The 13,112-nt window shown below is 39.0% G+C and overlaps 2 protein-coding genes across 2 annotated transcripts in view; one reads left to right on the forward strand and one right to left on the reverse strand.

Annotated features, from left to right (window-relative positions):
* Positions 1 to 13,112, reverse strand: part of CCDC146 (coiled-coil domain containing 146) — a gene marked incomplete at its 3' end in the record, with an annotated part of 112,368 nt that overhangs the window by 67,114 nt on the left and 32,142 nt on the right. The gene's annotated exons all lie outside the window — the stretch shown is intronic.
* Positions 149 to 6,464, forward strand: FGL2 (fibrinogen like 2). Its single transcript, XM_079786413.1, has 2 exons — positions 149 to 851; positions 3,181 to 6,464. Exons 1-2 carry the CDS (start codon positions 236 to 238, stop codon positions 3,885 to 3,887), a joined length of 1,323 nt encoding a protein of 440 aa, XP_079642539.1. The 5' UTR covers positions 149 to 235; the 3' UTR covers positions 3,888 to 6,464.

Raw genomic sequence — 13,112 nt, forward strand, 5'->3', positions numbered from 1 at the left:
GCATCCAACCAGCTCACTGTGATTGGGAATAAGGAACAGTTTCTGGCACACTGAGGTGGCCGAGGGCAACTCTCCCCGTTTCTGAGTTTCTGAAACTTGTGATGCAAGCGCTCCCGCCCTTTTCTGACAGCAGAAGCCTGAGTCAGGCGGGCCCGGCCGCCGTTAAAACAGCTCCAGCCCAGCACGCCGCCTCACTTCCCTGCTGGGTGAGCGCCCCGCCGCCGCCGCCGCCGAGATGAAGCTGGCCACCTGGTGCTGCCTGAGCTCGGCGGCTGTCCTTGCTGCTTACAGTTGTTTGGTGGCGGCAAACAATGGCACAGAAGAAATGAAAGACGAACCGGCCAAGGACGCCTGCCCCGTGAGGCTAGAGAGCAGAGGGAAGTGCGAGGATGGAGGCGAATGCCCCTACCAGGTGAACCTGCCCCCGCTGACGATTCAGCTCCCCAAGCAGTTCGGCAGGATGGAGGAGGTGTTCAAAGAAGTCCAGAGCCTCAAGGAAATCGTCAGCAGCCTGAAGAAATGCTGCCAAGACAGCAAACTGCAGGCGGATGACAACCGAGAGCCCGGCAGGAGCGGGCTGTTGTCACCGGGCGCGGGAGACCCGGGAGAGGCGGATGACAACAGAGTCACAGAACTGGAGAGCGAGGTGAGCAAGCTGTCCTCGGACCTCCAGAACGCCAAGAAGGAGATCGACGTGCTCCAGGGTCGCCTGGAGAAGCTGAATCTCGTCAACATGAACAATGTAGAAAACTACGTTGACAGCAAAGTGGCAAACCTGACATTTGTTGTCAACAGTTTGGATGGGAAATGTTCCAAGTGTCCCAGTCAAGAACAGATACAGTCACGCCCAGGTATGGATAGTAACCATTTTCTTATCGTGTATTCATGAAGGTTATGTAGCTAGACAACATTTATAAACATGAACCCGAGCAAATAAGTTAAAGAAAGTGACCGATTAAATAAATTAAGCCTCTTATTCATCCAGGTAGTGCGGGGAAAAAAAAAATGAATATCTTTGCAAATGTGTGACCATAGAAATGGTAGTTACAAAAATCATGATTAGTTCTGTAGCCATTAGAAAGCACTTTGAATTTCAAAGCACTTTGCTGATGTCAAAGTTACATATAAACTTTGTAGAGAAATAGAATTCTTTACATTTTAGTGCTTTTAACTTATCTCTTTACTGAAGTGCTTGAAAACATAGGGACAAGGCAGTATTTGCGGTTGTACTGTGTTCATTGAAAATCAGGTTCTTACGGTCTGCTGACTGCTTCTTCTCATGCAGCAACAGGAGATCTTTGAAAGATCTTAGCAAGTAATCTGCAGTAGATAACCCCAATACCTAGTGAAAATGGGAGACTTTATAGATGGAGTGAAAGCAGTCATATGGTTTCATGTGTGGGTAAAACTTTTTGCTTTGAGACCTAGTGACACAAAAACATGGTAAGGGGGAGATTTGGAATGCCACTTAGGAAGGAATACATTCTCGTTTCTTTCCCTCTTTTACCTTAAACTAGAATTCAAGCGTGTAACAACAGAAGCCATCCTCACCATCCCGGTTACCTGGACTAACTGTGATAAATATATGTCGAAGATAGCAAACCTAACTGCCCCCTCTGCCCATGAGCCAGTGTGGCACTGGTTCCTCCAGACCCTGGCTTGGCATCTGAGTTCCTGGGGCACAGCTGCTGGTGGTCTTGTCACACGTTGGAAAGCCATCTGTGCATTAGGTCTAGGACTTACCATGAGCGTGAGGTTGAAGGGATATGGTGCCTTAGGGCAGGATCACGTTCATTTGGAACCAGTACCTCATGCGTGCTCCATCCCCAGGGAATCTGCCAGTGAAGACAGGTGGGGTTTTCAGGACCTCGGCTGCTAATGCACTAGGCAGCTCCCATCTGAAGTTACCCTACACATTGCCAGGCGGAGAGGTAGATGACATCCTTGGGCACACATTAGATTCTCTTGTCTACTTTTTATTTTTACTAAAAGTTTTGGGAAAATATCAGAATATTTTGAATTCTAAATACACATGAATAGATTTATTATGCCACAGAGTAGTTTATACAGGGTGCCGCCCCCCCCCCCCAAATGTATACACACGTTAACAGCTGATAGCTCAGTTGATGTTTCTGTCTTTTCAGATTTAACCCATTGGAATTATTATAATTATTCAAAGTGTGTGTACTTTTTTGGGGGGCGGACAGCCTATATTAAACTTACCTGGCATGGACTTTTATAAAAATTATGTGGGAATAAATATCTGTATTGGATTCCTACAGAACCATGCTACCTAATTATTATTTTTATTCTAGACATAATCACCTGTCATTTCTTTCTAGAAACCAAATATATGAAACCTGGCTAAATACTTTCCTTGGGTAATAAAGTCAAAATAAGAATATTGGAATATTATTGAAAAAATTTCCTTTTAATTTGAGCTTTTTTTTTTAGCTTCTTTATTTAGTGGTCAAGCAAGTAAAATAAATGTGAATGTATGATCAGTGCTGCGCATTAAAATTTTAACACGTCATTGGGAACATATCCCATAACACTTTTTAACAGCAGAGGCTACCAGCCCCTTTGGGTGAAGGAAAGAGAAGCTATGGTTCCTCTGTAAGCGCGGAATCGGGCAGCTGGAATCTTCTGACTTTCAGGACCAATTAGTGCAGTGGTTACAAGAACAAGCTATGCAGCCCGCTAGAACTCAGTCCTGACGCTGCCACTTAATGCTTCTGTGAACTTGGGCAAGCCACTGATCCTCTTTGAATATAAATATTGTCACCAGCATATTTGCAATAATATCTACATCATAAGGATCATGTGCAGATTAAGTGTAAAAATGTTATCAAGCCTTTGGCAGAATGCCTATTGAGGGTAGCCCTCGCCCAAAATGACTAAATTCTTAAAACTATTATTTTTATTTCTTCTTATTGTTGTTGATTGTTGTCGATGTCAATATTATTACCAGCCAAGAGTATGTTGTCTGCTTTGTAGCACCAGATTCTTTTTCTGAGGCCTTAACAAGCATTTGCTAAACAGTTTCAAGTAAGTTTAGCAGAGCAAGGTGCCATTATCACCATGGATGGAGCTGTCAAACTGCTTTTATACATACAAAAGAATTCTTCAGATGCATAATTTTTAACAAAATCCAATGTCTTTCTCTTCTTCCCCCTTCAGTTCAACATCTAATATATAAAGATTGCTCCGAATACTACACTATAGGCAAGAGAAGCAGTGAGACCTACAGAGTTACACCGGATCCCAAAAATAGTAGCTTCGAAGTTTTCTGTGACATGGAGACCATGGGGGGAGGCTGGACAGTGCTGCAGGCACGTCTCGATGGAAGCACCAACTTCAACAAAACATGGCAAGACTACAAAGTAGGCTTCGGAAACCTCAGAAAAGAATTTTGGCTGGGGAATGATAAAATTCACCTTCTGACCAAGAGTAAGGAGATGATTCTAAGAATAGATCTCGAAGACTTTAATGGTGTCAAACTTTATGCCTTGTATGATCAGTTTTATGTGGCCAATGAGTTTCTCAAATACCGTGTACACATTGGTAACTACAATGGCACAGCTGGAGATGCCTTACGTTTCAGCAAACACTACAATCATGACATGAAGTTCTTTACCACCCCAGATAGAGACAATGATCGATATCCCTCCGGGAACTGTGGGCTCTACTACAGTTCAGGCTGGTGGTTTGATGCATGTCTTTCTGCGAACTTAAATGGCAAATATTATCACCAAAAATACAGAGGTGTCCGTAATGGGATTTTCTGGGGCACCTGGCCTGGTATGAGTGAGGCACAGCCTGGTGGCTATAAGTCCTCCTTCAAAGAGGCCAAAATGATGATCAGACCCAAGCACTTCAAGCCATAAATCACTAATGCTCATTCCTCTGAGTATTCATTACCTAATAGGGCAATTAATTCCTTTTTGTATTCCTTTTCCATGGTTACACACTTATCTCTGAACATTGGGTTCTTATGCTACACGGCATCTGAAATAAAGCTAAAAAATACATACAATTTAAAGGAGTCCTTTGTTGCTGTTATGCTAAAGAACACTTGCAAGCACCAGGGAATATTGAGAATTACACATTAGATTTATAATTATCTTAATTTCTATTAATTAAAAAGTTTTCTATTAATTGTATTACTTGCTATAATTTAAAAATAATTGTTTACTCAGCAGGCTAGATTGTACACACAAGTAATTTGTATTTTGGCTATGACAAACACTTCTGAGGGTATATCATTCTTTTACAGCTATAAAGAGTTATTTGGGTATTTATTTTTATGTAAATACCCTAATCCTCATTCTGAGATAAACTTCTTTAATTTATGGCATTTACTTTTGGTCAGAAAGACCTTATAGCATTTTAGTTGCCGGGCAAATTAATGCCGTTCAGGTACTCCACGAAATGTAAAATATTTGTCATTTAAAATATTTAAAAATGTGGCATTCAGAAAATTAATTTTAACATTAGGACCATGGTTTAAAGGTAATTCATTCACAGTTTTTTACTTTTTAGATGTTTTATGGTGAAAATTGCTCTAACATAAATATTATCTTCCTTTACTCTCTATGCCTAATAGTTTTTAAAATTGCTCACTACTGTGCAAGACTACTGGTAAGCTTTCTTTAGAAGAGGTTGGTGTTGGTGAAGAATGAAGCATTTATGTATAGTCTATAATGGTCTGAAGGCCAGTTTTATATCCAAAGCAGTAATAGTTTTAAAGCTAAGTTTTATAGGATAAATAGATAAGCCTATTTATAAAAAGCATATGAATTTTGATATATATAGAACAGTAGTTCAAATAGTATATATTTTAATCCTAACTGATGTATTGGTTATTTTACTATCAGAAGGATTCAAATAAAGATGTTTATTTTTTTAACCAATCAAAAGTATCTGGATCTTTTATAATTCATTAATTAATTCTGGAATGCAAATATCATGCTCAAAGATTATAAAAAATAATGTGTTAAGTTTCATCATTGTAAAAAGGGATCATGTCAGAGAGAACAGTAGTATTCTGCTGCATATTTAAAAATACTCTAGAATAAAATTTGAAATACTCATTATATGTGAGTCATAGAAATACATGCAAGCTTTCATTGCTAGTGTCTGTTTCTACTATAGTAACCAAGATTTTAAAATATATTCACAAAGATGCATCTTTACTCATTATTTGAAAATGATTAGGTAACAAGTTAACTTTTCAAGTATTAACCTTTACAGAAACTTTTAATCAAAAAGAAGCAAACATCCTTTTAATAATATGTAACATATGGAGTTTTTAGGTAAACATGATGAAAATTAAGTTATTATGAATACAATTAAAATGTTAAAGAGAAATACAAATAGAATTAAGTTATGACCAAAATGTATCACTGTATAGTAGACCAAAATTGGTAAGGCTGCGTATCTACCCAATAGGATACCAAATGCAAATGTTGTAACTGATCTACTCTTTATCTTTCTCTTTTGTTTTTTTTAAAATAAACATTTTAATATCATACAAGTTATTTATTACGGATAAGGGCATTTTGATTCACCATATACAATTATTAATATATGTATACGTTTAAATAATTTTGAATTTCTATGATCAAAAATGGACTCCTCACAGATAGAGTTCTAAAGAAAAATAGCACATATAGTGAGTGTGCACCGATTTAATGGGAACTAGGTATCATTTCAGGAGAATCTGGCATATAATTCATTAGTGCATGTAAATATTCAAAAGCTATCCTTCTATCTTTCCACTCTTATTTCAAAGGATCAAAATATTATTTTCCATTATACTTGATGGTACTTTTCTAATAAAAATTCTATAACAGAAATTCCTTTTTAAAATCATTTCATGCCACGTATTATTAAATATACTTTAGATTTTTATAATCTTTAACATGTTGATATCTACAAGAGTCTTTTGACTTAACTATTTACTTAAAAAGAAAGATAACTATTTACTAATATTCACTAATGTTCATAAATGTAGATTTACTATTAACAATATATTATTTTAAAGTCTTGTCTTAGTTCCATTTTAATGGCCAATATTTATTATCTTAATTAAGACTATTTCTGAGCTTTATCACTCTTTGAAAATAGAGACTAAAACTAGAAATTCCAAGTGGAATGGATTCACTCATCGTTGGGGGGAAAAAATCAAATTATTCTGATAAGCAGTAATGCTCCAAGGAAGTAATGACACATCCGTTTAATAGATAGCTTAAATCTGCAAAGCATAGAAGATATTCTAGTAAGAATATTTGCTGGTCCTTATGGGTAATGTCATCACAATGAGCTCTTGTTTATAATTCTTATTTTTCTTTATGTATAAATAAATTTGTTTCATGTCTTTCAAAAATTCTGTAAAATATAAGAGTTAATCTTCATATCTATTTATTTCTTCAATGTGAAAATATTAAACATTATTGTCTGTGAAATAATATTTATATATTTACTCTTGTCTGAAAAGTTGCATAATGTTTACCTAACTGAACAATATCTTTGACTCAAGACTTTAACGAGTGCTATTTTACTAACAGGAAGACAGAGGCAATTACAGGAACACCATTATCTTATTTTCCTCAATTAGAATACTGTTGACACAGTTGAAATACAAAAGTTTCAGTTTCATTTTGAGGCATTCAACTCCATCTCCACTTTTTCCATCATTGATGTTGTTGCTCTGGTTCAGCCCTCATCATATCCTCAGGATAATGCAAATGCTTCTGAATAGTAACCTGTGCCTCCAGTTTCAATCTATTCCAATCTATCCTCCATATCCCTGCCAGAGGGATTGTGCAAAAATGCAGTTCTGATCATGTTATTGTCCTGCTTAAAACCTTTCAACAACTCATTTCCTGCACAATAAAACCCAGCAAATAAGCCCTTTCCTGAACTGGTTTCTCCCTACCTTTTCCACCTCTACTCACACTCCTGCCACACTCAATGCTGTGTTCTGGAGCAAACCATGTTCTCCCATATTTTCATGACTGTGCAAACTATTGCCTTGGTTTAGGTAGAATGCCGTCCTCAACCTCGGCTGAGTTTTATCTTCTCACCTATGATTTAAGAGTAGGGACCCAGGAGCCAGACTTGCTATGTTTGAATTTTAGCACTACCTTTTGCAAGCTGTGTAATCATACAGGTGAGAAGTGATTGAAGTAGGGGAAAATATGGCAAAGTCAATCTCACTGTTCTTTGGTCTCTTTAATGATTAAATAGGGATCACAAGAGAATTTTCCTGTTAGAGTTATTGAGAGGATTAAATGAGATAACATATGTAAAGCACTCAGAATGTACATATGTATTATCATCATCATCATCATCAACCTAAATAGTTATCTCTTCTGGGTATTCTCCTCTGAAGGCATTAGAAGGACTTTGGTACTCTCCTCTTTTGCCCTCTACCATTGTAATACAGTCAAATCTCACTTCTCGAATGTCTCCCATCTCGAACAATTCGGTTCTCAACCAAGTTGTTCACACAAAAAATGTCTCAGTTGTCTAGCCAAACTTCAAGATGGGACCTGACAATCCTTTCATGCTGATACCTTAGCACAGTGGTCGGCAAACCGCAGCTCGCGAGCCACATGCGACCGATACCCCCACTTCTTCTAACGCCACTTCTTCAAAATAGACTCGCCCAGGCCGAAAACCGACCTCTGCGCATGGGCCATGAAGTTTCAATCGCACTGTAGGTGCGCGCTCGCACGTGGTATTTTGTGGAAGAGCCAAAGAGCCGCATGTGGACCAAAGAGCCGCACGTGGCTCAAGGGACCAAAGAGCCGCATGTGGCTCGCAGCGGTTTGCCGACCACTGCCTTAGCATGACAAAAAGCCTCTCTCAGGCAACAAAACAAAGGAGAGAATGCTATTGTTGCTGGCCAAAATCAATGATTAGCAAAATTTTAAAATATGGAGGCCATCAAGAGTGCTAATGTTGCTGAGGGCATGAAAGAAACAATGATCACAGGCAATTAAAGAGGTAGAAAAACTGTTGTTGGTTCGGATAAACATAAAGCAGTTAGCTGGTGACAGCATTTTGAAAGCAGTGACATATGAACAAGTGAAGATGCTACATGCTGACCTGAAAGACACCCCTGGAACGAGTGCTGAAAGTGATTCCTTTAAGGCCAGTAGGGCGTGGTTTGATACATTTAAGAAAAGAAGTGTTTATTTATAGATTAAACAGTACATTAAACATGTACTGTATATAAGAGAGGTTAAAACAGAATCATTTGGGGGTCTGGAATGGAATAATTCAATTTACATTATTTCTAATGGGGAAAAAATGATTTGGTTTTTGAACAAATTCCTTCTCAAACAGCCTTCCAGAACAAATTAAGTTCGAGAACTGAGGTTCAACTGTATTCTCTCTTATATATCACACTAGAGGCCCAGTGCATGATTTAATCATGCACCTGGTGCACCAGCGGGCTGGCTGTCCGCGGGTGCCCCAGGCCTTCCGAAAGCCTCCGGCGCTGCGGAGGCTTTCGAAAGGCCTTGCGCCGGAGCAGACAGCCGGCCAGGTCCCCCGCTTTGGCCTTTGATCGCGGGGGACCTGGCCGGCTGTCCGCCGGTGCCCCAGGCCTTCCGAAAGCCTCCGGCAGCCATGGCACAGACGCTGAGCTCGCGGTGCCACTGGCGCCGCGAGCTCAGCGTCCTGCTGGCCCAATCAGCTACCCCGGCCACCCTGAGTCCCGCCCCCTGCGCCTCCTGCTGGCCCAATCGTGGGCGTAGCGGAGTGATGGTAATTTACATATTACCATTTTATTATGTAGGATTATTTAACAGTTATGTAGGTTTTACCCTGAAATCAATCTGTTTGTCTAGGATGTAAAGGAAATTTGAGACAGGAATGCTGTTACTCAAAGTGGTTCATGAATGCTTTAGCATAGAGGAAGGGATATAGTCTAAAGAAGCCAGAGTTATAGTTGGGGAAGGAGTGGGGACTTTCAAATCAGAGGATTTGGGAGATGGTACATACAGGTGGAAGTGATTGAAGCCAGGGGAAAATATGGCAAAAGAGATAGAATATAAACTACAGGATTGGGTACGGAACAATGGCAAACTATTTAGAAGGGGTTCTGGAACTGAGGAAGGCTAGTAAGAATCTAATAAAATTCCCTGGCAAGTGCAATGAGGAAACTGACACAAATGGCTGAACAAATGGTTGGAGTAGCTGAGCAACTAACAGCCAGCTAACCCTCCCTAACCAAAGATACTAAGAGCAGATGGAGAAAATTGAGACAAATGGTTGAACAAATGGCCAGAATAGCTGAGCAATTAATAGCCAGCTAATAAATAAATCACAAGACCCTATTCTTCCTAACCAAAGATACCTAAAAGCAAATGGTTTAAGTCACCTTAAGGAGAAAGATAACAAAAAACCAATCAGAGCCAGACTAATCCAAGATAGAGGTGAAACTAACCAGAGAATGACCCCTGAACCAACTATATGCTCATTTTGCTACATCAGCATTCTAGATGACACACCTGGAGAGCTAAAGAATATTCTGTGAGATCCTCCCCTGGAACCTCCCTTAAAATTCCCGCCTATAGAAAATACATAAAACCCTCAGGACAAAGGACGCCCGCATACGCTCTTCTTTGAGCACTGAGCATGCCCGGCCTCTACCCTCCCTCTCTTTCCTCAGGTGAGTGCTTTGCTTCTATCCTAAACTCTAAGGGTCCCGATGAGACCTGCACCCAGGGGAGCAATGGGCGGCGGCAGCTCATCCCAGGATTACTTATGCCTTGATCCTGTCTCCAGGGCCCTTCCTTTGCTTCACTCGCCAAGATTTAATAAACTTACTTTCAGTTTCATCTGGACTCATGTCTTAAAAATGTCCTGTGCTAGTCAAGAACCTGGAGGTTGCCTGACACTCTACGGGTCCCAGATCCTGCTGGAGCAGGGCCAGCTCCCAGTCTGGTAACAGGTACAGCCTCTGGGTACATGTCATGGGTACATGGCTGTACGGGACTGGACAGTAATTGTCCTACCTGAGTTTCTAAAGAAGAAAGTATTTCCACACTTCTTATACTATATTGTAATCTTGAAATTAATTTTAATCTCACAAGATTCATGAATACTTTAATTTTTAAAAATTACAGCTTAGACTAAAGACCCCCTTGGAAACCATCTTCAATTCCAAATCTCCCCTCAGATAACAAGCAGAGTTGGCTGAATCCAAACTGTAACTTCATTCCGTGTGTTACCAAGTTGCAACGTCTGCTGAATCATAGCTTTGCCAGGTTTCTTTGATCAATTGGGAAGAGCTGGGAGTGAGAACAGAAATGAGAGAAGCTGGCTAAACTTGAAGAGCTCAGAGTCCGCTAATTCCCAAGAGTGACTGAGCCTCCCTTGCTCCTTGAAGTGGTCCCTCAGGCTCTTCTTGCTGAAAGACACTGTTACTTTTTCTCACGAGGAAGCAACCTTAGTTCTCTTTTGGCATCTCCAGACCTGTGAGCAGGGCGTGCCCTAATGTCAATTATAGTCAAATTGGAGAAGAAGCCTTTATACTACTTCATATCAGCAGAAAACTGGGGAAACACATGTGGAGACAGATTTTAAGGTTGCTTGACTAAAGAAGAAAAAACAGAATTTCAGATGTGATTGAATTAGTTGACATACCGTATTTTCCGGCGTATAAGACGACTGGGCGTATAGAAGATTTTCCTGGGTTAAAAAGTCATCTTATACGCCGGAAAATACGGTAGATAGATTTACCAGGAATCCTTAATTCAATGGGCTGGTGTGAGCAGATGTGGTTGGTTCTAATGGCTTGCTTGATTAACACAAACCTAGATTCAACAGCAACTATACTAATTAAAGCCAAGAAGCCAGAAATGTCTTGAGACTAAGACTCAGAAATAGAAATGTTGGAGTGAATTTATCTGTAATTCACTAAAAAAGTATTTATTGAATGTATACCATATGGTAGACAGCCCCTTAAAATAACTAATATTACATTTATATTTATTATTTTAATCTAATAAATATTTATCACCTGCCTGTCATGTGTATAACATGGTGTTATATGTTTATCAAAGTATTTTGAATATGATATTTATTCCAAATAAAAAATTTCTAAACTCTCAAAATCTGGGTTTAATCTCTAGCATTCAAGATTTCCTCTGAGTAGTTAAGGATGATGCTGTTTAAGATAGACTGCCTCTCTATTACAAAGGCCTCATACAAAGGTGCAGCATCTGAATCTGAAAGTTTGTTGAGCTTCTATCTCTGTAAGTTGGCTTTTCTCATCTCCCACAAGGAGCAAATAATTTGTGCTTAGTTGTGAGGGTTTATAAACAAAGGGTCCACAAAACTAGTTGCTTCCATTTATTTCCCATTCAGCAATGCTAGCATCATAATTCTTTTCAGTAAATCTCAGTGACCTGTTTTAATTTTTGTTTAGAGATTCATGCTGCTACATACTAATAATAACAAGCAGCTGTCACTTACTGAGTGCCAACTTTCCTAGGAGCATCTGCAATGTTATCTCTGTTTTCTGTGATTAATGCCGCAATAAGGAGGTAATGTTTTACACCCACCAATGAAGTTTTCCCTGAAAAAAATCAACAAACTTCTATTATCTACAAACTGTTTATCATGTGTGGACCATTATCCATTCTCAGCTGTCCTGGCTTTCTTGGTGCATTTCACATGACGTGGGCTAATTTTCCGTGATAAATAACCCGTGGGGATTCCATGGTGAAGCATCCACATAGAGCAAATCTCAGTATCACCCCTGCTCTGACTTTCTATGTAAATCTATAAAGTGGGAAATGATTCCAATTAAATCTCAGCTTAGGATGAAACACCTCTTTTTGTATCTTTTCAAAAACAATTACATAATATTCTGTTGACAGGAGATATTTCAAAATTTAATATGTTTTCCAAGTATGTTAATGTCCCTACTTAACCTAGTGGTTAAACATTATTTTCTCCCTGCAGTTAAGTCAGAATTTATAACAACTCTGACAGAAAAGGCAAACAAGTTTCTATGCACTCCAAACACTATTTCACTTCCATGGTTACGTGGCAGAATTCACTGATGAGAGTATTCTGCTTAAGTTCAAAGCACTTTGCAAGTTCCTTGGAAGTTGAAAGATTTCTCCGGTAAACACCAAAGTTCTTAATTTGTCACATAAAATAATTATTTAAAAATGTGAATATAATTTACAAATGAAGGATGTTAGTGAAGACTTTTTTATTTCTATTCTATAACAAAAATTTTGTCTTTATCTGGTCAAACCAATGATTAGAAATCTAGAGAGGCTCTGATATCATGGATAGGTATGGAAGTTGGGCTGGAAGACTGATACTTTTCTGTTGAATACAGTAATGGTATTTAACATGCTAAACTGCTAGAGGGGGTTCTCAAACTGTGTCCCCAGAGACCCTTAAGTTCTGCAGACATATTTCACGAATATGAAAAAAAGCCAGGACAATATATGATGCATGAAACACCGTTCACCTAGAGTAGTTCTGCTTCTGTTTTACATCTTGGGGCTCCACCTCAATTTCACTTAAAGAAAAGGTTTTGTTTTGTTTTAAAAAATATTTTAAAATCATTGCTTCCCCATTGTATATTCCTTTAGGAGCTCAGCCAGCAAAAATAAAAACTGGAATAGACACATGAAGACTCTAATATGGTATGTTATTTCTAACACTAAACATGTAAATATCTGAAAGTTTAGGTGGACTTGATGTAGAAAATACATTCCGAAATTCAGAAGAAATTTCTCCTTTTGAAGTTTGCCTTGCAAAATAGTCATTCAGTAGTGTGATTATTGTGGTGAAGGGCCTTACTAATTACTATGCACATCATTCCTTTGAAAATGGCATGGTTATGTGTGCAACAGGTAGCTAAGAATTCACAAGGAGCATCAAGGACCAAAACCAGAGAGAGTCGGACCTGCATTACCACCATTTGTCCACCATCCAGAACTGTAATGTCAGTGCTGACATGTACACATAAGGAACTGTTGGACATTGAAATTGGGTCTCAAAAGAACTGTTGGCCCAGAAAGAAACTCACTACAGACTGATTCATTTGCCTGTCACCATAACCATTATTG

Source organism: Cnephaeus nilssonii, assembly GCF_951640355.1.
Source record: "Cnephaeus nilssonii genome assembly, chromosome: 12".
Classification (NCBI taxonomy): domain Eukaryota; kingdom Metazoa; phylum Chordata; class Mammalia; order Chiroptera; family Vespertilionidae; genus Cnephaeus; species Cnephaeus nilssonii.

Coding starts and splice junctions, on each gene's coding strand:
- FGL2 (XM_079786413.1), top strand. CDS start 236: ATGAAGCTGGCCACCTGGTGCTGCCTGAGCTCGGCGGCTGTCCTTGCT. Junction 852..3,180: donor ACAGATACAGTCACGCCCAG/GTATGGATAGTA, acceptor TTCCCCCTTCAG/TTCAACATCTAATATATAAA.